The 27,502-nt window shown below is 38.1% G+C and overlaps 3 protein-coding genes across 3 annotated transcripts; all 3 read left to right on the top strand.

Moving 5' to 3' along the window:
* The first annotated feature begins 8,336 nt into the window (after nucleotides 1–8,336).
* Nucleotides 8,337–10,974, top strand: LOC101301695. Its single transcript, XM_004302399.1, has 3 exons — nucleotides 8,337–8,659; nucleotides 8,813–8,888; nucleotides 9,021–10,974. The coding sequence occupies exons 1-3, from the start codon at nucleotides 8,630–8,632 to the stop codon at nucleotides 10,733–10,735; spliced, it is 1,821 nt and encodes a 606-aa protein (XP_004302447.1). The 5' UTR covers nucleotides 8,337–8,629; the 3' UTR covers nucleotides 10,736–10,974.
* A 5,659-nt stretch (nucleotides 10,975–16,633) lies between these two features.
* Nucleotides 16,634–23,020, top strand: LOC101300653 (TMV resistance protein N-like). Its single transcript, XM_004304964.1, has 7 exons — nucleotides 16,634–17,641; nucleotides 17,767–17,892; nucleotides 18,132–19,106; nucleotides 19,227–19,457; nucleotides 21,454–21,705; nucleotides 22,395–22,491; nucleotides 22,662–23,020. Exons 1-7 carry the CDS (start codon nucleotides 16,634–16,636, stop codon nucleotides 23,018–23,020), a joined length of 3,048 nt encoding a protein of 1,015 aa, XP_004305012.1.
* A 3,057-nt stretch (nucleotides 23,021–26,077) lies between these two features.
* On the top strand, nucleotides 26,078–27,436 carry LOC101300374 (basic 7S globulin-like). The gene has a single exon (XM_004304963.1). The coding sequence runs from the start codon at nucleotides 26,078–26,080 to the stop codon at nucleotides 27,434–27,436; it is 1,359 nt and encodes a 452-aa protein (XP_004305011.1).
* Nucleotides 27,437–27,502: the final 66 nt, after the last annotated feature.

Here is a 27,502-nt window from a genome sequence, read left to right as displayed (position 1 = left end):
ACTATAAAAGGAATGGTAAGTTTCCATTTCGGGGGATTCCTTTTCTGAAAATTCAACACTAATTGCCACATGTTGCGACCTCATTCGTCCTAAATCACTAATCTGTCCATGTCATTAAAGTTTTACTTTTTTTCCACCATTTCAAAACTGTAAAAATGCATAGAAAATAGCTCTAGTGTCAGAAAAATTCACCGAAAAATTTCACGGACCACTGGCTGGACCCACTTCACAACTGCGTCTGAATTTTAGTCATTGGAATCACAACGTACCTACTAATGTGGTATAACTTGTTTGGTAGGTTATATGCTAGTGTACAACTTTGTGAACCAACTATATAGAGGAAGCAAAATTTTCAAAAATCTTATGAAATAGGATGTGATCGGTATAGTAAAATATGGCTACGGTAGAAAAATCACTTTAATTTGCCAATGTTTGGGCCCCAATCGAAGCGGTCAACCCTATTTACGTTTATGCTTCACTACGGAGAGCCATATCCTCGGGTGGTAAATGTCTCCAAATTTTTACATGGGTGGTTAAATCTTATCTATGTGAGACTTTATTGTGTTGAAGAATCCACCAAACTAGGTCACAAAGTGGTAGGTAAGATAGTTTTCGTGTGATAAGTGAATATGAATTAGGGTTGACCGCTTTGATCGAGCCCCGAACATTGTTGAATCCAGTTGAATTTTATACCATAGTCATGTTTCACTATAATGATCACATCATACGGTCAATTTTCATTTTTGAATTTTAGTCATACAAAATCATAACATGCCTACTAAAGTAATATAACTTGTTTGATAGATTATATGCTAGTGTACAACTTTGTGAACCAACTATATAGAGGAAGCAAAATTTTCAAAAATCTTGTAAAATATGATGTGATCGATATAGTAAAATACAGCTACGGTGGAAAAATCACTTTAATTCGCCAATGTTTGGGCCCTGATCGAAGCGGTCAACCTTATTTACGCTTATGCTTCACTAAGGAGAGCCCTATCCTCGGGTGGTAAACGGCCCCAAAGTTTTAAATGGGTGGTTATGTCTCATCTATGTGACACTTTATTGTGTTGAAGAATCCACCAAACTAGGTCACGAAGAGGTAGATAAAATAGTTTTCGTGTGATAAGTGAAGATGAATTAGGGTTGACCGCTTTGATTGAGCACCGAACATTGTTGAATCCATTTGAATTTTATACCATAGTCATGTTTCACTACAATGATCACATCAAACGGTCAATTTTTATTTTGTGAATATTCATTGATTCAATCTCAAGAACAATTTTGATTTCCAGAATGTCTACTTTTTTGTGATTTTGCCTATCTAAATGGTAGACATTTCTCATGAAAACAGTAGTTGTGTCATATGTTAAATGTAGACTTTGCAACTTTCACCTTCCATTATTAATTCAATCTCAAGAGCAATTTAGATTTCCAGTGAGTCTACTTTTCTTTGATTTCTCTTATGTTAATGGTAACCATTTTTATGAAAAAAGTAGTTGTGTCTTATGTTAAATATAGACTTTGCATCTTTTACCTTGTGTTGGTTCAATCTCAAGAACAATTAAGATTTCCAGAAAGTCTACTTTTCTTTGATTTCTCTTATGTTAATGGTAGCCATTTCTTATAAAAAAATTGTTGTGTCTTATGTTAAATGTAGACTTTGCATCTTTTACCTTCATTTGCTTCAATCTCAAGAACAATTTAGATTTCCAGAAAGTCTACTTTTCTTTGATTTCTCTTATGTTAATGGTAGAGATTTTGCATGAAAATTATAGTTGTGTCTCATGTTAAATGTTGACTTTGCATCTTTTACCTTGGGTTGCTTCAATCTAAAGAACAATTTAGATTTCCAGAAAGTCTACTTTTCTTTGATTTCTCTTATGTTAATGGTATACGTTTCTAATGAAAATAGTAGACGCGTCTTATGTTAAATGTAGACTTGAAAATTTTACTTTCGGTTGGTTCAATCTCAATCTCACAATTTTGATTTCTAGAAAGTCTACTTTTCTTTGATTTCGTTTATGTTAATGGTAGAGATTTGTAATAAAAACAGTAGATGTATCTTATGTTAAATGTAGAGTTGTAAATTTTACCTTGGGTTGATTCAATCTCATGAACAATTTTGATTTGTAGAAAGTCTACTTTTCTAATGAAAACAGTAGATGTGTCTTATGTTAAATGTGTCTTTCGACTTGCAACATTTTCTGTGATATTTTTCATGACAGTAGTAGATGTTTCTTATGATAGTTATAGACAGTCTCAAGAATTATTTTGATTTCTAGAAAGTCTACTTTTGTGTGATTTTGCTCATCTGAATGGTAGATATTTCTAATAAAAACTGTAGATATAGAGAGACTTAACAGAGAGTTAACGGTGTTAGTTTTCTTTAACCTGCTATAACAAGTCAAAATTTATTGGGTATCCATATCTTAAGACACACAAGTGTAACCTTTTACAATAACGTAGCTTTATTCTCTTTCCTATTCCTATTCCTATTCATGTGTGTGTGTGTGTGAACCGTGAAAGTTCAAAGGACAAAGGGAGGGAATATGTGCGACACAAGTTAGGAGATAAGAAGGAAAAGTGTTTTGAAGGGAATGGGTTATGAGATCAAAGCAGGGGACAAAAGCGAGAGGCCTCACTCTTTACTCGTTGATTTCTGATTCCAAGTCTTAAAAATAGTGATCTAGCATGCCAATCAATAATGACTATGACCATACTTGTTACTCATTCTTGGGGATTCCAAATCTCATTTTTCTCTGATTTGATCTTCCCCGTACTAGACCACTCACACTCTCGATCACACTACCCCATTGTTTATCTTTCTCGTATATTAAGAACAACAAAGAACCCTGGCCCAAGCTATTAGCAATCAGTCACTGTTCACTGGCTAGCTACATAGCTATTAGTTTCCGTTGCACAAGGAGATCGAAGCATGCTCAACTCCAGTACTTGTTGGTGTTCCTCATGGCATCAAGTGCCGGCAGATTTAGACAAGTCAGCTCATTTATCAAGTTATGTGTATTGTAAATGAAAACCTAATCACGTAGCTGCGATTGACCCTATTGAATCTTGTACATTTTGTGTCTCTTAGGTCTAATCTTACATTACTTTAGCAGTCTAGCTACACGAGTGATTATGAACAGATTGCTGTACGTGTAGTACCTCTTCATTGATGTTTACGTTATAAATATGATTTATAAACGGACCACCGTTAACCATTTCATTTTAAAATTTAGGATTACTGATTACATACCATCTTGAGTTTACATGAAAGGCATGGTCATAATTCCCTTGTCACTTTTTCAACGGTGTTCTACGTTGTTTCCCAACTAGATCTGCTGTATTGGATCGGTAAAAAAAGACAATAATCAATAGGATGCGTCAATTATCACTCCACAAACTATTTTGTTCACCTTACGTTCTCTTCACACCTTATTTATATATTTTTAATTGTAAGTCTACTTTTTTCACCCATTTATAATACCTAAAATATTCTTTTCTCATTTTTGTTTTGTTCACCCTAAATTCTTTTTTCACCCTACATATTTTTTTTTAATTTCATATTTACTTTGTTCACCATAAATTCGATCTCTTCTTACCCTGCTATATAATTTTTAATTTTTAATTTACTTTATTCACCGATTTGCAATACACACAATATCATCCTCTTCCAATAGCCATTGAATTCCAAAAACAAAATGAAATTGAAAAAAACCATAAGATTCATATCATTTGGGTAAGTGGAATCATAAACTAAACAATAAAAATCACATTAAAGTATAAATCTCAATTAAAGAACAAGAAAAAACTCTCAAACTTAACAACTTATTGGTATATGTTAATATCAAGATGCATAATGTCTGTAAACACTACTTGAAAAAAGCTCTGACGCCAATAAAAAAAATCGAATATATATATATATATAAGTGAGCGACTAGACATGAAAATTTACATACAAAATTGATATGAGAAATAATGAGTAAAGACATAAACGAAACATCAACAAAGAAAAAAAATACAACAAATTCATCTCATCTTCAGTTGAATGCTAGTGTCTTCTTCAGACCTCATAGAAAGATCGAATATGATAAATTATGGGTTAAGGTTTATGAAGTATGTGTTTATCTAAAAAAAAAATTATAATTTATAACAACTTATTGTCCCTTGTTGTAATTTTACATTAGGGTATATTAGTCATTCAATAAATCAACAACATGTGAGATAATCAAAATAGTTTGTGGGGTGACAATAGACCCACCCTAATCAATATTACTATCACATTTAAAAGTTATAATCACTCGTTGTAGAAAGAGAAGAGAGAAGGAAATGTGTGCACAAATCCCTTCAAAATGAGGCATAAATAAAAACATAAGCTTCCATATTCTCTCGTTAACTAATTTATATGTCATGTACGGTGAAATAAAGGACAAATACGTTGAAAAAAATATATTAACCAATAATATCATCTTCCGACTTTATACATCTTAAATCGAACTATTAAGATAGTTACCATTCTAATTCTAATAAGAATCACTAAAACGTTAATTGGGTGAGGAATTTTTGATGAATTATACAAAATGAGCCTTCAAAGCAATGTCTAAACATCTCCTAAACCCACTCCAATACATTTCTTTTTCTTTATATAAAAAAGTCAAAGGATATCATCCAATTTGGGAGCCTCATTTTCTGACCAAAAATAAAGAGATTTGGATTGAAGAAAAAAAAGAAATCATACTGGGGTACACACACTTGAAACAGAACATGCGTGATCGCGTGAAAACCAATAATTTCACTGTATCCTCACATCAAATCCAAACATAAAGAAGAGCCTGACCTCCCAGAGAGGGTGACTCTACACCAATTAAGCTTAACCAGTACTGTACCTGACCATAATTTTTTCGGGTCCCAAACCCTAACCACTGTGACCAGATGAGTCCATAAATTGCCCTCTGATCCCTGACCTAATTGTCCCCCCGGACACCCCATCTCTCTGTTCCTTAGGGACCCAGATCAGCTACGTACTCCTCAGAAAACCATCACCGGTGAACAGAAACCCCATAATTTTTGGCCATTTCCCACTGCCAAATATCTTTCTGCACATGATAATCATAGAGGTATGTATACAAGAAGCAGTTGAGATTCCAGCTTTCGCTGGAGACGATTAACCTGTTCTCAAATCTGTGAAACAAGAAAGGGAGAGATGAGTTTTGACAGATGAATTCAGAGTGATCGATCCAATCTCGTGTGCGAATCGGTACAAGACTACAAGCTTAACTTGACTTTACTTCACACAAGATTTGCGATCTTTTATCTGTTTGGAAGTAATGAGAAAATGGGTACACGGCGTTTATGCCCTAGGGTTTGGTTATCTGATGCATGCAAGACTGAAACTGAGCCTCAGTTACTGAGCGATAAGATGAAGTGGCTTGAGCTGGAGAAGATAAGGTTCCAGCTAGCTAGACGGCGAGATAAAGATTATACAGACGTCCAAACCCTAATAACCAGTGATGTTCATCAACAAATTAGACAAGATCAATCGAAGTCTCTGAGAGAAACTTCAGAAATTTGATTTAAACTATTTTATGAGAAACTCTGTTACAAACCCTAGACTAATGGTTTGCTTATGTCTTATGATATCAATTCTTACCGTAAAAGTCTAATTTTCTAAGCCCATTTTTTGGGCCATTAATTAGGGGTTTAAATTAGTTTTTACTAGTTTATTTCCGATAATTTTCCTATATAGGTTTTTAGAAATCTAGGTAGGTTTGATACATGCAGATTATGATGTTTTTTTTACATCTGGATAGTGAATACTTCTTGTCGTACCGTAATTGAGTGACTTGACGACAAAAGTTCCTTGACGACAAAAGTTTTCATGCAAAACTATCTCTTTGTAGGGCTAGATTATGGCTTGTTAGGCTCATTGTCGATGAGCGACAATGTACAATGTAATGGTATGTGAATTATCTCAATTCGTTGGGGTCTGTATCGGTGTCATTCTGGCTACGACTATTAATACAATGGGTTATAAATCCGTTTTTTCTTAAAATAAAAAATAAAAAATAAATTCTTACCGTAAATTAGTAACATAAAAAATTAATGAAATAAGTTAAGAAAATTAACTTGAAACGAACACAATAATCATAAAACTTAAGATTGGTAGAGTAAAATGGTTGTTGATGCCGATCGACCAATTCATCATCTTATTTTCATGTTTAATATTTCATCTTTTACGTTTTTACAAATTTTGATCTTTCGATACTTTATGAGGATGAATCCAGTAAGTGTTTTCTTTATGGATGGATTGTTTTACCCATTCAACTCCTACATCGATCAAGTGCTATCCCTATATTCTTTAATCACATGCATGAATGATCCAATAAGTGTTTTCTTTATGGATGGATTGTTGTACCCATTGCTTTACTTCATCACGAGGTTCAACATAGTGGCTAGATATTTTGGTTCAAACCCTAAAGATTTGAACCAAAAAAAAGTAAGATCAACGAAATGCATAATTTAACCACAACTACACAGTATCACATAAACCGCCCATAAACTATAGCTCTTTGCTCATAAACTATCGCTCTTGTCCTTCTTCTTGTTTGATCTCCAATTCTCCACTCGATAAACAAGTTCACTAGTCAAAGATTAAGGTTAAAAAGTTCTTAATTTTGAGCAACCCAATGATAGGCACGAACCATCTTTAATAGGATGAAATTCTTTTGTAACCTTGTGGTGTGTGGTGGGGGATTCCTTTTTGTCACCACTGCAGGCATCTTTGGATTTTTACCAGAGAAAGAAGAAAATGATAAATCCTTGATGGGACATTTTTTCTCTTCTGGTTTTCTTTTTAACCCCAATGGGAAATAAAGAACAACTCCAAGGACAACAATTTTCTTCAGGGGTTAGGCTTTTAACGAAAACAACCAATAATTTGGTTGCAAAAGAAGGGGTTCAAAACCCAGAGACATCATTCTCTTCTACCTCTCCTCTTCTTTTCTTCACATCACAGAAAGATCTTGACGATCTCTCTGGTTAGCTTTAAAATGCTTTTGGCGATTTTCCATTGCCAGTCTTTGAGTGACAATGGTGCCCTTAGTCCTGGCCTATATTTTCCTCAATTTCAAATAGAGTCAAACTGACAACCATTTGCCACTGACAGGTCTTTTAAAAAAATAAGAATGGAGGAGGAGAACACTAGCCTGGAAATGAGGATGAGTTATAGACATTAGATCCTGCCAATCTCGTGCTTGGCTTAAAAGATTCTTACTTTGCTGTACTTGACAATAGGCTAAAGAGGCCAGGAGGACTAAAATATAAGTGAAGGAAGGAGAGGAGAAATCAGAAATGAACAACCTATATTGTTGTAGATGTATTAGTGCGGATTATGCTGAAGTTGAGTTGTAATCCTCAAATCATGTAGCTAAAATGAGAAAAACAAAGTTTAGGGTTAGGTTTGGTGCCTAAAAAGTTTCCGCTACATTATTGATGCACTAAATGGAGAGTTTAACGAGTGTTGAGCTAGTCACTTTACGAATTGATACATTGCATCTAACAAAATTTCATACATTAACAGAAGTTCAGCTTTATGATGTTTTTTCTTAATTTGTATGTCAATATCTGATAAATCTGATAATGGAAACTTGATACAAATGAAAAAGACAAAGGTCATTAAGAAAATATCTTCATGACATTAACGTTCAGCGTTGCAATACAAAAGTACATGTAAGGTACTAGTCCCATCCAATTAAACTAACAACAGTTCCACTTCAATACTTTTGCAAAAGACATGTGAATACCAAATTTGCAAGACTAAAACTGCAACAAAAAATGCGACGCAGGAAATGCTCCACTCCAAAGTCCACCTATTTGAACTTTAAGCAAAGAAAAACACATGCAACTAGCTAATAGATCTATTGAATACATGAATTATGCAGTAACAAAATTCGTTGAGCCTCAAATTTGGACTCTTAAACAAAGAAAAGCACATGCAAGTGAGCAAAATATTTATTGTACACTTGCATTGAGTGGACATGAATTAGGTACTAGCCAAATTGATTGAAGCTCATGCTATAATTGAAGGACATTTTGACTGATTGATCAAGCATGGTTGGAAAAGAGCCAGCCTTTGGAGCCTAGTGATCATCCCCACCACCATGATGGCTCATGATCCCAGAACATCACAGGGCCCATATGTAACTCATCTATCTTAATCTTTACCCTCTAATCATGTCTTCCATTATAAACAAACATCAATCAAGCTAAGCACTTCCCCTTAAGTCCCCCAGATTAAGCCCCTGTTCTCTGGACCCTGTACATGAAAATTTACAGAGAGCCGTGTAAAGCCAAACTCCCTCCAGCTGTTGTTTTGCCATTTTTATATGCCTTGCTGCGAGAGTAACCGACTACACTCTTCCCCTCTCTGTCTCACTCCCTTTTATCAAAATATAAAAACTTGAAAAAAGCTAGTGTTCCTATCACAAACCCAACAGAGCAAGAAAGCTAAAGATAAATATTAGTTTTATATGCTCCCCAACCGACTCTAGCTCTCTATATCTCCCCAGCTTCACTCTCTCAAAAACCATTTGCCCATTTCTGAAGGACTGAAATCTCATAAAGAAAAATGAACAAGCAAGAGTTCATGAAGATTCAGGTGCACCCTCTTAACCATTTGTTCCGCGTTTCTTTCCAAAGTTGTTAACTTTAATAGTGCTACTGTTGTTATTCCCCTGTTGTGGTTTTTTACTTTTGGTTCTTTCACTTCTTTGTTTTAGTTTGCTAAATTGGGGTTGTTTGTTACTTGCAGAGCTGTGTGCTCAGAGTGAACATTCACTGTGAGGGCTGTAAGCAGAAAGTTAAGAAATTGGTGCAGAAAATTGAAGGTATGTTCCTTAATCACTCCAAAGTTTACTCCTTTTGTCAGTAATATTTTCACCTTGTGCAATGTCAAATCTGTTAAATTTTTTACGTTTGTTGTTTCTGAAACTAAATTTATATGTTGGTGGTATGTATAGGTGTGTATACAACTAGTATAGATGCAGAGCAAGGCAAAGTGACTGTCACAGGGAACGTAGATCCAGCCACCATCATCAAGAAGCTTGAAAAGAATGGGAAACATGCAGAGCTTTGGGGTGGAGGTGGAGGTGGAGGAGGACAGAAGGGTAATTCTAACCAAGCTCAGCAGTTCAACCCCAACCAGTTCAAGAACATGTCAATGGGGAATCATGGAAAGGGTGGAAAAGACAATGGTAACAGCAAAGCTCAGAAGGGTGGTGGTGGTGGTGGTGGGAAGGACCAACAGAAGGGTATTAATGTCCAGCAGCAAATTCAGCAGCAACAAATTCAGCAGCAACAGCAGATGATGAAGGGGGCTAAGGTGATGATGCCAATGAAGGAGCAGAACAAGTCTGTGAAGTTTAATCTGCCTGCTGAGGAGGAGTTTAGTGATGGTGAGTTTGATGATGAGTTTGATGATGAAGATTATGATGATGATGAGTTTGATGATGAAGATTATGATGATGATGAGGAAGAGGAGGAGCTTAACCATGGCCATCAGGTACATCCCAACAAGGTGATGATGATGCCTGGTATGGGTGCAAATGGGCAACAAGGGCCTTATGGTAAGATGGTGATGCCTGTGATGGGTAATAATGGACATGGGCCACATGGGCCGGGTGGGATGGTGAATATGAATGCTATGGGCGGCAAGAAGTTAGGTGGTGGGGGTGGCGGTGGTGGGGGAGGGTCTGCCAAGAAGGGTGAGGTTATTGATTTCCCTGTGCAAGGGATGAAGGGTATGGGTGGAAATAAGGAGAAGGAGGGCAAAGATGGGAAGGGAGGAAAAAAGAAAGGTAAAGGTGGAGGTGATGATGAAAAGAGCAAGAGTAAGAAAAAGAGCAAGGGTGGTAAAGATGGTAAGGGAGGTAAAGAAGGTAAAGACAAAAGTGAGGGTAAAAAAGGTGGGTTGCTTGGGTGGCTTAGCAGGAGCACCAGTAAAAAAGAGAGTGATGGAAACAGCAAGGGTGGGAAGGGAAGTAAGAAAGGAGGTGACATGTTTGATGATTTTGATGAAATTGAAATCATGAATTACAAGAAAGGAGGCAAAGGTGGCAAAGAAGGTAAAGAAAGCAAGGAAAGCAAAGAAGGCAAGGGAAGCAAGGGAGGCAAAGGTGGTGGTGGCAATGGTGGAGATGTGCATCAAATGGGTCAAAAGGGGCATATGGGCCAGGCGGGTCAGATGGGGCATATGGGCCAAATGGGTCAAATGGGCAATATGGGCCAGATGGGGCAGATGAGGCCTATGGGGCAAATGGGGCAAATGGGCCGCGGAGGTGAGAGTATGGGTCAGATGGGTAACTATCCAATGGGTAATATGGGTCAGATGGGCAATGTGCCTGCAGTACAAGGACTGCCTGCGCCGGGGATGATGAGCCGTGGTGGCGGTGGTGGTGGTGCGGGCTATTACCAAGGAATGGGGAATGCAGGAAACCCATATACTCAACAACAACAGCAGCAGCTCCAGCATCAGCAGTATATGGCAATGATGATGAACCAGCAACAGCAGCCCCAAATGGCTAGTGGGAATGATATGTATCAATCCATGTTGTATGCGCGGCCACAGCCACATATGAACTACATGCCTCATCAGCCAATGCCATCGGCAGGGCCAACCGAGCCTTACACCAACTATTTTAGCGATGAAAATGCCAATAGTTGTACCATCATGTGAAACTAGTAGTAATAGTAGTAAGTAGTAGAATTCGGATCATGTGGTATTAGTAGTAGTAGGGCAGTGCCATGTGGTGGTATGATGTTATGATTTTTGTCTGATATTTGATAGTAAATGCAATGTTTGGCAAGTGTCCCATTGCTTATGTTAGTAGGTAATTCATGGGTAAATTTTGCCCGTTGTGGTACTATTACTGATGTACTATTACTGATGATAAACTTCCTTCTTAATTCTCATCTCATTGGGAAACCCCTTGATGCATTTTCTAATCAATTTGGTTAGCCTGTGAATAGTGTTGGAGATTATGAAGTCAATGTCAGATAGTGTTTACTTCTCTTTATGTTTATTATGTATGGGGCTGCAGAATTGAGAAGAGTAGGCATCAGAGCACTTTACTCGATGATGCATTATGTGTGGGATTCAACTTTGGGGTATTTTAAGCAACGATCTCTATCTGTGGGAAAATCATTTAGTCCACTTTTGACTTGCGTTTCTCCCAAGTGACCACCTGATAGCTCAGTGGTAGAAAGCAGAATCAGGTTGGAAAACTTAGGAAGATAGACCATTCTTTAACCTGATTAATTCTGTGGGCTTAGGAGCATTTCATATTATAAGTTAGTCAACTCATGATAGGTGATTTGAAATTGAAATAACTGACCAGGATCAGCTGATAATATGTATAGCGATATCTGTTTCGGATGTTGGATTTTAAAATGTCATAGTTGTATCAATTTGGTGGGATGTACTATAGCTAAAAGTGGCAATCTCAATCTGTTAGAAATCATTGAGGCCACTTTTATCATGGTAAAGCCATCAACATCTGATTAGTGGATGGGGAAAAGGAGAATGAAATCTACGATTTTAGGTCGATTCTAGATACTGATCAGATATGTGGGTTCTATGAGCATTCATATATTAGACACTGATTGCATGTTACTAGTATTTTTGAAGGCAACATACATAAGAAGCTCAAGATCAGGTGCAAATATCAGTAGGAGATTTAAGTTAGAAACAGATCATGGTGATCGATTAGTGTACTTATAGACTTGAACTAGGGAATGTGGTTATCAGTGATACTTTCCCCAGATTGAAGGAAGTCTTCGGTGACTCAACCATTTAAGTTCCAACTGTGGTTGTTATCCATGTACAATCTTCTGTTACCTCTAGACGTACTAAGCGTGGATAATGGTTCCCAGGGATTGAAAAATATCACTAAAATGCTGTTAGTCATGCAACACCCAAATTTCAAATCAACAGAATAATTTCTGGTGCAAGTATCACCGGGAATATCAATTTGAAACAGGTCATGGGGAATTGTTGGCCGGTGCTCGGTGATTAATTAGTCTACTGCTGCACTTGCACAAAGAATGGTTTGCATATGAACTATAACTGGTTTAGGGCCTTAGGCTCTGTATCAATTTGGTTTAAATTTCCCTAAGTGGTGGATGGCTGAAGCTTTAGAAGGGGCTGTTCTTGGTATTTTTTTTAGAACTAGCTTGTTCATCATCCATGTATGGCATCTTCCGGTTCTTTGTGCCTTCTTGGCAATCAAGATTCTGAGGATACAAAGTTACCTCAAGAATTAAACTGACCATATTACACAAATTATAACTTTTGATTCAAATCTGGCAAGAGAAACCAACTTGGGAAACATATCTTGTTCAACAAGATAGTTCATAACAGGAAAAAAAAAAATTCGTACTTCTTGAGCTTCTTTATATATACCCCAAACCCCAGTCCTAGCAACTCTAACTCAGTGAGTTAGATTTTGATACAGGGAGATTTGTATGTTATTTCTTTTCTGCAGATTTGTGTGTGTGTGTGTGTGTGTGCCTACAGGGAGATAAATTTGTGTGTATTTGCCTATAGGGAGATAAATTTTGATACTCAAGCATTTTGTAAAAACCACAGTATACTAAATTAAGCAAATTTTTAATCTCGGAACACAAATCAAATTCATAAAAGCCTTACTGATATGTCAACTCACAAAACTTCAACCATGAAAATCAAAACAGTTATCATATCAGGCATTCAACAATCATTAAAAACCAAGAATACTGCAAATTATAATGCTTCAATTATATTGTGAATACTTCTCTGTATGACAACTCCCATATTTGAAATACAAGTTTTTAGAGTCGAAACCATACCTTGGCTGATTTAATGCATATGCATTATTGCATACATCTTCATTAGCATGAGAAAACCTTTATCCATTTGTGTTCCTCAGTACATCCGATCCTTTTCTGTATTTCGTTTAGGTTCACTTGAGCGAAGGATTAAAGAACCACTTGGCTCAATAAAGACATATAGAGCTTGTAGACAACATAAGAGATGATACTGTATTCTTATATTTGATTTGATATATAGCACAGCGGAAATAGAAAGATCGTACCAATATTCATGTCTCTTTTGTGTTTCTGTATACAAACTTAACCTGAATTATGTTCTTCATTTAAACACTCTGGTGCATCACCTTTTGAAACCTATCAAGGCTTTACCAGTAAGAATGATTATGAATATATTGAAGATTAATTTTAAAGCTCCCAAAACAGCAAACAAGTAAGTATGCAGCAAAGCAAGGGGATCAGATAATGCTGAAGGAACAGTTGAACAATGTAGAACGATCCCATTGTAACAATCTCTTGAAAGTTCAAAATAAAGCAAGAAACCAGCCAATATAGTTTACAAGCTTCAATAGCATAAGCAAAACAAAATAAAATCACATATCTGAATATAGTGCTAAGCAATACCTTTGTGGCAGCAGACATAACACTTTAAAGCTTCTCATTATACTATATCAGTAGATTCCAGTTATTCAAAGAAACAATCAACATCTTTGGATAGAGAAAACTTTCAATGCATCAAAATAAGAATCTAGAGACTAAATGTAATGTTGTTCTGCATCTAAGATTACAGTACTGCACATTACGATTTCCAGAAAATCACAAAACAATGTTAATAACCAAATGTTCAGTTTACCTTTCGAACTTATCAACTTGACATTGATATTGTGAAATCATAACTAGACTACAACTCATATATTGGGAAACATGTATATTCACAACTACTCTACGAAGGATTTGCATCAATTATGCCAAGATGGAGATTTATAGATTATTGGCTTAATTAATCATTGGACCAAACCCAAATTTAAGAAGGCGACGTGGGCAATTGTTTCTTAGGCCCATCAGCGTTGAAAAAATTTAGAGATTTGTCAATTTTTAAATGAATTTTTTTTTACAACCCATCAACAAATTAATAACAAAATACATCAAATTAAAGAGGTAAAGGTGAAGAGGAATGAGATGTAACAAGAACAAGCCATAAATTGCTACTGAGCAATTGCGCCAAGGCTTGATTTATAGCTTCCCGCTTTACCCAAATCTCAAATATAGATGGTCTTGAGGAGAGTAGTCTTGAGGGGAGTAGTCTTGAGGTGATGGAAATGAGGATGAGGTGATTTGATATGGTGTTGAGGAGAGGTGGCTTGGTGATAAGAGGTGAAGTGAGGATGAGATATGATGGAGTGGTCTTGAGGTGATGAGAGGGTGAAGATGGGGAATTTGTGGTTCGGTGGTGTGAGGAGTATACTTAAAAAGTTGACAAATTTAAAAATTGATAAGCAAAATTGATAAATTTATCAATGAATAGTTAAGTTTTCTCTAATAACTACTCTGCTGGAACACAATTTTCAAAATGAATTGATAAATATAAATTTTATCCAAATTTATCAACTATTTTATCAACCATTACTGGAGATGCTCTTGAGAACATATGTATATGTGTTTGACCTAGTCTTACTAGATAATAGAGTAAGATACATATAGGGCTGCCACCATCAATTTGGTGTGCGAGCGAAACCCTTAGCCTATACAGTAGCTTTTTTGTTTTCTACCAATAGAGAAGATTGGGGGTTTTTGGGGTTGAGAGTAATGTATTCTCTCCAATTGTCATAGTGGAATTTTCTCGCAAGCTTCGAAAGTGGACGTAGCTCAATCACATTAATTGGGTGAACCACTATAAATTTTGTGTCCTCATGTTCTACTTTTCTTTATTGTTCTTTGGTCACTCAAATAGTTCCATTCAATATTCGGTTTGTTTACACTTCAACATAACAGTAAAAAGCTTGGCTTTCTTGCTGTTGTTTTGCTCTGGTATAAAGTTGTTGTCTCGCACACAGTTCCGTTAGAGAGGCACCTCCCAGTCACATAAGAGGCTCAGGTATACGTTAGCAACAACCAATCAACGAACAAGAGGTATACGTTAGCAACAACCAATCAACGAACAAGAATGGGTCTCGTGTTCCTCATATGGAGCTACTTTGGTGGTGAACTTGAATTGAGGGGTGGCCTTGCTTCTACGTACGCAAAAAATGAGGTTGAAATGATTGACGTGTGATTATGCGCACGATGATGCAGTGGGAAGACCGATGATAGAGACGCACAAACGGCAATAAATAAAATTAGGGTTTTTTTTCCTGTTTCTAGGGTTGCTCAAGGTTAGAGCAGAGTGCCTGATAACGTGTTGTAGGAGAGAATATAGCAACAATAACAGTCTACTCATTCATTGATAGAAATGTCTATTTATAGGCATTACATAGAGTCTCTTGAATGACCTAGACGTTCTATCAATACTGTAACCTATTCTAATAAGGAAACAGATTAACTAATTTTACATGAATTAGGGCAAGACACATAACAGAATGATATAACAGAATGACAGAAACATAATTTCCTTAAACACATAGGAAGATTCATGTTATAGTAAATGCTAATCAATGAATTGGTTGAATAAATTCGAATCCATCGAATGAAATGATTTAGACTCTTTTTTATTTTTTTTATCTGACTTTTACCCATCATTCAATTCACCTTCATAAGTTGTTCCTCACCCACCACATCGGCCCATTTTTGCCGTCATTCCATTGGTCATAGATCGGCAAATATGCGTGACGATTACTAGGCTTGGACGTATTGAGCCTGAAATGCAGTCACCGCCCACACTACACCGAAATATTAGGTGCGGTTAACCAAATTTGGGCAAAACAACGTAGTTTTGCTCACACACCGCACTGACCCTGTTTGACCCGGTGCAGTTGCAGTTCCAAGTATAAAACCGCCCGCTTTCAAACCGACCGACCCGCTTCTAATGGTAGAGATTTATATAAGATATATTATAATATGTAGGTGTATATATAGAGGGAAAGTCAGAGATATATCCATGTCTTTTAACCCTAGCCGCATCTCTTTCTTGACTTTTCTTCTCCCCTCACTCTACGGTCTCTACCTCTCTCCCAAATCCAAATTCTGAGAGATGCAAAGTCTGAAACAGTGAAACCATCGAAGCTATAGCTTATAGGTCTCTTGCTATCTCGTTCTGCCATCACCAGTTCACCGCGCTCTCGCTATCTCGTTCGCCTATAGGTATCTCGCTTCTCTCTCACTATCTTCTGAATCTTCTCTTATTCTTTCTTTGAAAGATGAATTAGAGTTTCGTTCAAATTGAATTAAGGTTTGGAAATTGATTTAGGGTTTTTGTGTTTTGTAGATTATGGAAGGGCATTAATTTGGAAAACCTAGAAATTGGTAAGTTACTTGTTTTTTTTTTTCCTTGATGTGCTGCATTAATTTGCAAGTGTTGCATATAACTTGAAGGGTATGTTGGCTAACATATTTCTTATGTTTGTTTTGCACTACTTGGGACAATGGTGATAGGTGGAGGGGATGTGAGTGATGAAGAAAATTGAAGGTTGCTGGGACTTTTGGAGATTGTGAATTTTGAAGATTGAAGGCTGAAACTTTAGAACGTGAGCTTACAGATGTCATTGTGAAGAGTGTGTGGGAGAAATTACGTCCTACGATCACATTGCCTAATTCCAAAGAAAAGTTAGTCGGAATGGATTTTAGACTTGGGCAAATGGGTTTGCTTTTAGCTCTCGAGGAAAAAGATGTTCGATTTATAGGTATATGGGGTATGGGTGGAGTGGGTAAGACCACCCTTGCTAAGCTAGTGTACGAGAAAATTTTGCATCATTTTGAAGTGGCTGAGTTTCTTGTTGATGTCAGGAAGTCTCACGGTCAACTAGTGAATCTTCAGAAACAGGTTCTTTTCCCAGTCTTGAAGGAAAATGTTTTGCAAGTTTGGGATGAGTACAAAGGAACCCTTTTATTTAGGAAATGCATGTCTAATAAAAAGGTTCTTGTTGTTGTTGATGATGTTGATTGCTGTGACCTCCTAAAAAAGTTGGCCGGACATAAATCTTGGTTTGGAGAGGGGAGCAGAATCATTGTAACAACTAGATATGAACGTGTGCTCATTGAGAATGACATAGAAATATCATTTAAGCTATTAGGGCTAAATGACTGTGAAGCTCTTGAGCTATTTTGTCAAAATGCCTTGAAAAAAGATCTGCCTGAGGAAGGATTTTCAGAGTTGTCCAAGTGTTTCATAGATGATGTGGAAGGGCTTCCCTTAGCTCTTAAAATCGTTGGAAGTTCTTTGTACAATAGAGATCTAGAGACATGGGAAAGTGCTTGGGACAGACTAAAGAAAGGCTCTGATGCAAAGGTTTTTAATTCACTCAAAATAAGTTATGATGCACTAGATTACATGGAGAAAAACAGTTTTTTGGATGTTGCATTCTTCCACAGGGGGATTACGAAGGCCCGAGTTATTGAATTACTAAAGAGCTGTGGCCTTAGTGGTCGTTATGGGATAGATGTTCTCATTGAGAAATCTCTAGTGACTATTGATATGTACAACAATGTTGGGATGCATGGTTTGATACAAGATATGGCAGAGGAAATTGTTCGTCAAGAAATTCCAGACTCTCGTGAAGAGCCTGGTCTTCGCAGCCGTTTGTTGCATCGTAATGACATCTTTCATGTATTCACGACTAATACGGTAAGAAATTATATAGATAGCCCAATTTACAAGTATATTTCGTTTAAGTATGATATATATATATATATATATATCTTAGACCCTGTGTGGAATTAACTTTTTCTTTATTCTGAATTAATATACAGGGAACAGAAGCAATCAAAGGCATCCGCTTGAGCCTATCAGAATTAGAAGAGGCAGATTCCAACTGGAATTTTGAATGCTTCTCTAAGATGCTCAAACTTATGTTTCTTGAATTTGATAATTTAATAGTTAGTTCAGGCCCTAAATTCCTCCCAAATTCTTTGATAATACTCAGATGGAGTTGGTATCCTTCCAAGTCTCTTCCAGCATGTTTCAGACCAAATTTACTTGTTGAACTTAAAATGTGGAATAGCCAACTCGTTGAGCTTTGGGATGGAAGACTCGTAACAATGTTGATCATGTTTTCTACTTCAAAATAGTATCTTAAATTTTCCGAAGGTAATTATTTGTTCCATGCATTGTACAGGACTTGCCTAAATTGAAACGTATGGATCTTAGTGTCTCCAAATATTTGAAGAAGTCCCCAGATTTCACAGGTATGGCGGATCTTGAGGACTTGGATCTTAAATATTGTGAAGGTTTAGTTGAGGTCCATTCATCCATTGCAGTGCACAAAAAACTTAAGCGGTTGATACTCCAAGGATGCAAAAACGTTAAGAGCTTCCCAAGTAAGATTGAAATGGATTCCCTCGAGTTTCTTGACCTTTCCTACTGCTCAAAACTAAAGATTCCAGAATTTGGAGAAGGGATGGAAAAGTTGTCTGACCTGTACATGCCCAATACTGCTAGTGAGGAACTACCTTCATCAATTGAACATCTGGTTGGTCTTGAGTGTTTGGATATTGATGATAGCAAAAGTCTCAAGAGTATACCGAGTACATCAATTTTGAAACTGAAGTCTCTTAAACATCTCTATATGTCAGGATGCCCAAAATTGAAGAAACTTGTAGGAAATACAAGGAAGACAGAGTGTTTGAAACCGTCTATGAGAAGTAAGCTTGGCTCCTTATTTAGAAGAAAGAGTCTAGAGCCTTCGTTGCCATCTCCAAGGGCTTTACCGTCTTTGAGGTATTTATATCCAACTGATTGTCACCTTAGACAAGGAGTACTCCCCGATGATATTGGCTACTGCTTTCCATCTCTACATAAGTTGCATCTTGGTGGAAATGATTTTATTACTCTTCCTGCAAGCATTAAATGCCTTTCTAAGCTTCGTTTTATAGATTTGAGGGGGTGCAAAAGGCTTCAACAATTACCGAATCTCCCATCGAATAGGGATCTAGAAGTGTGGGCAGATGATTGTGATTCCTTAAAAAAGTTGTCAGAACCATCACAGCAGGGCACATCCTCCAATTTGGCTTTCTTTCGTTTAAGAACTGTGAATTGCTTTGGATTGATTGACGATGGAATATTTTCAATGCTAAGGAGATTGGCTGCTCAGGTATGTTACATCGATCACTCATATTTGTATGTCCTCTCTCTCTCTCTCTCTCTCTCTCTCTCTCTGTGACTATATCTTCTAAATCCTCATTGAACATGCATAATTGTTCTTTTGGTGTAGGGAATCTCTCCGAACTTTTTCTCATTTGATATTGTAAGTCCTGGAAGTATAATCTCAGAGTTGTTTGATATTCGAAGCGAGGGAGGCTCATTGACTATGGACCTGCCTCCGGATCGGAAAAATTGTAAATCAGAGTGGATGGGCATTGTGTTTTGTGTTGTTTTTGCCGATCAAATAGAACCTCACACTCTTGAGTGTAATGATTTCTTAATTGAAGATCTATCACCTGGGGTACTTAAACACATTTATCGCCTGACAGATCTGAGGCATATGATGGGAGATCATCTTTGGGTGTCTTTTATGCCTCGTGGTCTAATCCAAGAGACCACAAGCTGTACGTTCTCATTCGACGCGTATTGTCATCATTCTTGGAGACGTCCTCGTATTCCATGCTTGAATTTTGTGAAGAGGTGTGGAGCCCGATTGTTGTACGAGGAAGATTTGAAAAACTTACTCAATCCACCCACTGACATCATGAAACGGAGTCTTGAATTATGCGACTCAGAGGGAGGCAGAAGCAAGAGGAGAAGGTCCGAGTAAAATTGCAAGTTGTAGCTAGCTCTAAAGTTACATGAATTCAATTCTTTATACTTAACTATATATTTCGATCATGTTTTCATGAAACCCTGAATGTGTATGTGTGTATAAAGTATTCTTCCATGAAAAAGTATGTTTTCATTCATCTGAATTCAGTCAATTTACTGAGAATCAGCAGCCTACTACTATAGGGTTCATATGCATATGCAAATGAGAAGAGACTGATTAACTAAAGAAATTTTGCGAACCTGAAGATTCCAATACCTTTTTCCATAATGGATGGAAAAGCAATAATACAATGAGAAATCAACCAGATTAAGTGGCTACATATGACTTACGCCTAAAACCCGGTAACAAAATTCCCTTGACATAGGACTATGAAGGCAAAGGAATCCTTATCAAACGTAACTGCAACGATCAATAACAGAAAACCGAAAATCAAAAGAAGGCTACTGCCGATTCCAATTCGTCGGTATTCCAAACCTATTGCAATCGTATGCCACTGCAATTTCTTCGTCGAGTTTTGACGTTCTGAATTCCTGAATCTGAGTTCATAAACAAAACCAAAGACAAAACGTGAAAATAAAAGCGGGTTGACCTAGCGGTCTAACCTGCTATGATTTTTTATTTTTTATTTTTTATATTTTTTTTTACCTATATGTATACGAAAACAAAAACCTTACAGAGACTTTTATTTCTCCCATGATGTACAAGTTGTAAAAAATTAGGAAAAAGACCATTTGCACAAAATAGAAAAAGTCAAATCCCATTTTAATGATAATCTTTTTTATTAGCCCATTTGAATACGAGGTACTTATTTTAAGCCCAAATACACAAATCTTTATTAAAATATAATAAAATAATATTTTAAAAGACTTTTTTACCTTTAACCTTTATTTAAAGAGAAAAAATAAAAATAAAAAGGAAAGACTTTCCCGGAAGCACACCGGACACCGGACACCGGCACCGGTCGCCGGTCACCGGATTCCGGTCGCCGAACACCGGACACTGGCCTCCGGATTCCAGTCACCTGTCGTCGGAAAATTGATGGTGATCGGAAAATCGCCAGAGACGTCAGAGTCTCACTGTATTTTTTTGAAAAAAATGTCACCGGATCTTGCCGGAAGCATACCGGCAAAAAAATGAAGTTTACTACCCCTATTAAACTTTTACTGGGGGTAGTAAACTTGCAAAACAGTAGCTCCAATGCCATAATTCACATTGAAAAGGAGAAAAATCAACTTAGATGCGAAAAAATGAAGTTTACTACCCCTAGTAAAAGTTTACTAGGGGTAGTAAACTTGCAAAACAGTAGCTTCAATGTCATGATTCACATTGAAAAAGAGAAAAATCAACTTTCATGACGAAAAAATAAAGTTTACTACCCCTAGTAAACTTTTACACCTAGTTTATATGGCTACCGGCCTTCTCCACCGAACCCGGCGCCAAAACTATGGACCCCGCAATCCTGGAGCAGTGTCCATCCACGGTGACGGTGCGGCGTAACCCTCACCGTAGAGCGAGGCCGTTAACTACTCTGGCAACCACAGCCGTCGGAATTCCAACTCCATCATGTACTGTGCCTAAAGTCCCTTTCCCGACGGAAGAGATCCTCTCCATGGACATATCCAACTCGAAACCCGACCTGGAGAATTTTTGAGTTTTCCTCCGAATTCGACCTCTGCTGAAGCTGTCGGACAAAAGGAGCGGCGTCGCCGGAGATTCGAAGGCTAGATCCAAGAACGTGTGGCCGCAAAACCCTAGAAATGCGGCGAGAGAGCAACAGAAGAAGAAGAAAAGCCCTAGCGCCGAGGTCTGTGTCAAGGTGAATAGTGCTCGATCGGTGACGGTGTCGTCGCCTCTAGCCTTGCAGGAGCCTAATCGGCTCAAATCTGAGGTCTACGATGGCTTCTCTCATGTATTCTCCCCCGATTCCTCTCAGGTTTTGCTTCTCCGACTTTTATCATTTCCGGTGACGGATCTGAGAGAGAGAGAGAGAGAGAGAGAGAGAGAGAGAGAGAGAGAGAGAGAGAGAGAGAGAGAGAGAGAGAGAGAGAGAGAGAGAGAGAGTTTTTGATCGGGATAAAGAGAGGAGAAAGTGAGAAACAGAGAAAGAGAGTTACATGAGGTCAAGGGTAATGACATCTTTTTATTATAATTCATTGGAATGAGGTTGGTAAAGAGATTTTCATTGAAATGGGCAATATACCTTTAAAATTAGTACTAAAGTGTCATTTACTCTAAAAAATTTACCTCAAAAATTAAGCTTACCCTATTGAACAAATAAATCTTGTACATCATCCATGTATGGCATCTTCCGGTAACTTTGGGAAACAAACCTTGTTCAGCAAGATAGTTCATAATCAGGAATATAAATAAACCGTACTTCTTGAGCTTCTTTATATATACCCCGAACCCCAGTCCTAGCCACTCTAACTCAAGTTCGGTTGCTCCCAGCTGTTAGACGACTCAAATACTTCTCTCAGCTCAGTTGCTTGCATATCAAGAATCATGAGGCAGCCACCGGTATGTACATTATGTTCTTCAACCTACTTTTACGTTTAGTATGTATGTTTATATATATCTCTGTTTTTGTTGCTTAATTAACTCGCATATCGTTTATACTCGCAGAAGGTTCCTCTCCAAGTGAACTGTGCATGTTACGGCTGTCAACGTAAATTCAGAAAAACAATACCAGAATTCCAGAAGCATATCCGAGACAACTATGGTATGTTCCAAGTTCTACCTATACGCACATTATTTTTGAAATACAAGAAGAAAAAAGGAAAAACAATTAGTCTGATATAATGTTTGAATTTTAATTTCCAAAAGGGTGTTTGATATAATCGTCGATCTTTTTCAACTAATTAGACTAAAATAGGCATGGTGTTTATGTAGGTCTTCGACGTTCAAATTTTGATCTGCGGAGTGGGACATTGGAGATCATAGATGATGTAGACGAAACCAAGCTGGAGGAGCTGAAGGTGGTTTTTCTAGAGTTCACAAAGAAGCAGGATCCTTCAAATGATACCACATTCTGCTGCTGTTTCTGGACGTCGAAAAAGAAAGAAGGCACATCTAGTCATGTAGCCCAACTCAATGACCATTCGGAGCACTTGTCGATTAGAAACAACAATGCGAACAACGCCAACAACAAATCTGAAAAGGATGGTGGAAAGAACCAACCCGAGGTTAATCACCAGTCACCACCACCACCAACAACAACAAAAACAAAAACAACATCCAGATGCAAATAGCAAGGGAAAAGGTACAATGGGAGAAGGCGGCAAAGGCAACCAACAACGCAAAGAGATCATATTAGGAGGAATGAACCGAAATGTCAACAACAAATCTGAAAAGGATGGTGGAAAGGACCAAACAAAGGCTAAGCACCACCACCACCACAACCAGCAACAAAAACAAGAACAACATCCAGAGGCAAACAGCAAGGGAAAAGGTATAATGGGACAAGGTGGCAAAGGCAAAGAGATCAAACTAGGAGGAACAAGAGATTTGACAAGGAATGAGTCAAACCAGATGGGTCAGATCGGTCAATATTCAAGGGGTGAGATTCCTGTGTATGACCAGAATGACCAGAGGGGTCAGTATCCCAGGGGTCACACAGAGACGACTGATTATGGCCAGACGTACCATACCAACATGCATCCAATGAGTCAAAGGGATCAAATGGAGGCTGGATATTATGGTCGACAACCAGCATACATATCCCTTTTTAGTGATGAACCGACGGCCGACGGGGGTTGCAGCATCATGTGAAAGTTACAAATCTAATTAAGTTTGCGGTACTAGTATTTCAAGTTACTTGGTAGAACATTTGAACAGTACGTCATCGATATTTATTGTAGTTTTGTGTGTTCTTGTTCAAGTTACTTGTAACGAGGATTCTTAGCTTCGATCAACACTAAAAATGCTCTATTGCTCATTACTCAATCTATCCACGCATGCGTGACATGACATGCCTAAGTTTTATCCATGCAAGTGCCCCGTTGACGTTAGTGTTTTAACCTTTCAATAATAAAAAAAAAACAATGTACATATATACCAGGTTAATTATTACAAGCGGACATGCATCGATCAGTAATCTGGTTAGTTAATTATTTGCTGTTAATTTCCTGATCGAAACAAGTAAAATTAGGGATCCTAGTTCAATAAGGGGATCGATCGATCGACTTTGCTAAGGTTTCCTAGGATATTTGGGTAAGTTAAAAGCTACTTACCAAAAGTAGTATTGCTCAGTATACCTTGCAGGTTGAGGAAACCTGTCGATTACTGTCTATAAATAACGAACCTCGGTGTTCTCTCTTTCACACAGCTAGATCTGATTTTCTTCTACAATATTCAAGCCCAGTGATCAAGAATACATGTCCATGGAGAACAGCAGAAGGAGAAACATGTCTCGAAACGGTAATGACCACGAAGCACCAGTTAAATCAGTCATCCGAAGATCTAGTAGCACAAGCATGGTGCATTGCAATGATCAGAAATCTGTTAGGTTTAATTTGGGTGCTTATGATGAGGTATATCGAAAATCCCACAGTACCAGACAAAAGGCACAAGGAATAATGGCTAAAGTAAAGAGGTTTTTCACCGGAAGTAAAGGAAAGAAACACCGTCGTGGTGGTGCTAGAGTACTAAGAGATGATCCAGCCATTGAAGTTGAGGAAATCGAAGATGACAAGTGCCATGAAAATACGTACGAGGAGAGTAATGAAAGCAACAACACCAGATGCGGCTACCAAGATAGTGAAGATTCTGAAGAAGAAGGAAAAGAAGAAGAGAAAGAAGAAAGTGAAGGTGTAGGAGGTCGAGGTCGAGGTGAAAATCAATTAGCCATAATTAATGATGAACCAGTAATGGAATATTATGAGTACGGCTATTTTCCCAGGTGTGGCAATGGCACACCCTCACCGCCAAGGCCGCCATCCAATGTATGGGATACTTTCAACTACGTCTTCGGTGAATACTAGATTTTAAGTCGGAAGTTATAATTTTTTGTTTTGTGTTAAGTGAATTGCTACATTCTTTTTTCCTGACATGATTCATGATTGTATAATTTTATTATTTTACTTGTAGTCATTAAGTTCTCTTATATTTCTTGATTTTTATTAGTTCATATAATTGGAGTGTGGCACTTTTGGCTGTAGTTGCTGTTGATCTATTGTATTCCTTACAAATTGTTGAATTCGATCATTCTGCCTCGTGGTTGTTCATTGGCAAATCATGTCCAGATAATTGACTGAATGTTATATAGTTACGTACCAATCACCTTTCTTCTTCTACCGCAATTGAAAACACATGCATAGAGCCATGATTTTACTTTGACAATTCAGCCTTTCTTATCTTATAATCCTCTTAGCACATTTAACTTACGTACCTAAAAAAAAAAAAAAAAAACAAGCTTCAAGCCAATCTGTAAGCAAGTACCAAAGTTCATCTTCAAAGCGATGATTATTTAAATAAGGTAGTGAAAAAAACGAAGGTGGGTTAAAATGCTTCACAAGATCAAAATTTACACACGCTCAATTAAGGCTTATTTCTACAGTTTTTACGTTTTTCTTACAAGGTCTCTTATCAGATGACTCCTGTTACGCAATTTAATCTTCGATGCAATACGCTATAATTGACCTTACTCATATTTTAGTTACCTTTCTGTTTTGTTGTTTCTTCTTAATTAAGGGAGTCTTCAAGTCCCCTTCCTCATATTCTTTTATCTAATAAATTTTCTGATTGTCAGAAGAAAAATGAAATTAATTTACTTTGTTTGGAATGATAATGACAATCAATTTCTTGCCCAGAAAAATATTGATGATAAGCTCAGATGTTAATGCCGGTGTAAAGCAAAAACCACGCAGGTCCATATGACTCAATAACCACTCAAAAGTAGGCTGATGACAAATTTGATTTTTGTTTGGTACTTAGAACCCAAGCTTGTACAGCTAATACATGCATGTCTGGTACAGCTTTTGATGAAACGTACTCTTCTGTTCTTTCTTCTTCTTCACTGCCAAGTACTCCTGCACAATCACCAGCTCTTTGTTCTCTTACCCAGATTATGCTCATCTTTTTCCCTCTCTAGCTGAACTTAGCATGAAAAGCGTGAACCTCCTCAGATAAAGTCACAAAAACTGGAACAAAAAACTTTCCCATATGATCACACTACCTTAGCTATGTCTGCATGCATCTATAATACACTATAAATTGCACCCTCTTCTCTCTATTCCATTACCAAGTCCCATTGCAACCATCTCCTCTCTAGCTATAGCCTATAGCAACTCTTCTGCTTCCCATTATCCATGGCTTCTTTCCTTCAGTTTCTTCTCTTGTTCTCTTTATCTATTCATCTTATTTTTGTGTCTGCGGATGATGATCAGTCATCCGCAGCACAACCTCGACCTCGACCTCGACCTCAACCTCAACCTCGACCTCGACCTCGACCACCCACGCCTATCCTCAGGCCAACCAACCTCTTTCTCAAGGTGCAGAAAGATGGTGCTACCGGTCTCCATGTGACCCAGATTTTCAAGAGAACCCCTCCTGTTCAACTCCCCTTTGTTCTCGACCTAAACGGGCAGTTCTTATCTGTCAATTGTGAAAACAAGTACTTGTCATCAACTTTCAATGCCCCTGTTTGCCATTCAGCCCAATGCTCTAGAGCCAACACCCACTCGTGCCGAACATGCTCTCCCAGAACCCCAAGACTCCCCATGGCTAGACCTGGCTATTGTCACGTCAATGCATGCGCGGTCACGGCTGTGAACCCTGTCACCCAACAAAGTGCCATTGGCGAGCTCGCGGAGGATGTGCTCTCGATCCCATCTGCCGTAGGCTCGAGGCCAGGTCCAATGGTCACAGTTCCTCAGTTCCTCTTTGCATGCGCACCTTCTACACTTTTGCAAAGAGGACTACCCCAAAACGTTCAAGGAATTGGTGGGATGGGCCACTCCAGGATTTCACTTCCTTCCCAGCTTGCTTCCCATTTTGGCATCCCACCAAAGATCGCTTTCTGCCTCGCTTCTGGCTCGGGACAAAAAGGCGTCATTTTCTTCGGCGAGGGGACGTACATGATGCCGGGAACCGATGTGTCCAGGCAGCTGATGTACGCCCCACTATTCATAGGTCAACAAGGAGAGTACATGATGAACGTCCAATCCATCCAAATCAACAATGTTGTTGTACCACTCCCTCCTAGGCTTCGTTCTAACCAAGCCACACTCAGCACCACAACTCCATACACAATGCTACATCAGTCTATCTTCACAGTCCTCACTCGGCTCTTCATCAGGCAGTTCCCGGGAGTGCCGCCGGTGACCTCGGTGGCGCCATTCGGGCTGTGTTTCAATGCAAACAACATCAGTTATAGCAAGATGGGTCCGCAAGTGCCTAGCATTGAGCTTGTGTTGGACAACCAGCAGAAGATAAGGTGGACTATATCTGGCCAAAATGCTATAGTTCAGGCGCGTCCGGGAGTTATGTGCTTGGCCATGGTAAACGGTGGGATGAACCCTAGAGCTCCGATCGTGATTGGGGCACATCAGATGGAGGATAACCTAGTGCAGCTGGATTTGGTGAACTCGAGGATTGGCTTCAGCAACTCGTTGTTACAGAGGACTAATTGTGCCAACTTCAACAACAACATGACTACTACTCCGTAGATGATCGAGGCCTCGTAGAGAGAGAGAGAGAGAGAGAGAGAGAGAGAGAGAGAGAGAGAGAGAGAA

The sequence above is a fragment of the Fragaria vesca genome, linkage group LG6 (assembly GCF_000184155.1).
Source record: "Fragaria vesca subsp. vesca linkage group LG6, FraVesHawaii_1.0, whole genome shotgun sequence".
NCBI lineage: Eukaryota > Viridiplantae > Streptophyta > Magnoliopsida > Rosales > Rosaceae > Fragaria > Fragaria vesca.
Note: the sequence above shows the minus strand (reverse complement) of the source record. Positions and strands in the feature narration are given on the sequence as shown.

Coding starts and splice junctions, on each gene's coding strand:
- LOC101301695 (XM_004302399.1), top strand. CDS start 8,630: ATGAACAAGCAAGAGTTCATGAAGATTCAG. Junction 8,660..8,812: donor AAGAGTTCATGAAGATTCAG/GTGCACCCTCTT, acceptor TGTTACTTGCAG/AGCTGTGTGCTCAGAGTGAA. Junction 8,889..9,020: donor ATTGGTGCAGAAAATTGAAG/GTATGTTCCTTA, acceptor TGGTATGTATAG/GTGTGTATACAACTAGTATA.
- LOC101300653 (XM_004304964.1), top strand. CDS start 16,634: ATGGATTTTAGACTTGGGCAAATGGGTTTGCTTTTAGCTCTCGAGGAA. Junction 17,893..18,131: donor TTGAATTTGATAATTTAATA/GTTAGTTCAGGC, acceptor TGCATTGTACAG/GACTTGCCTAAATTGAAACG. Junction 22,492..22,661: donor GCATATCCGAGACAACTATG/GTATGTTCCAAG, acceptor GTGTTTATGTAG/GTCTTCGACGTTCAAATTTT.
- LOC101300374 (XM_004304963.1), top strand. CDS start 26,078: ATGGCTTCTTTCCTTCAGTTTCTTCTCTTGTTCTCTTTATCTATTCAT.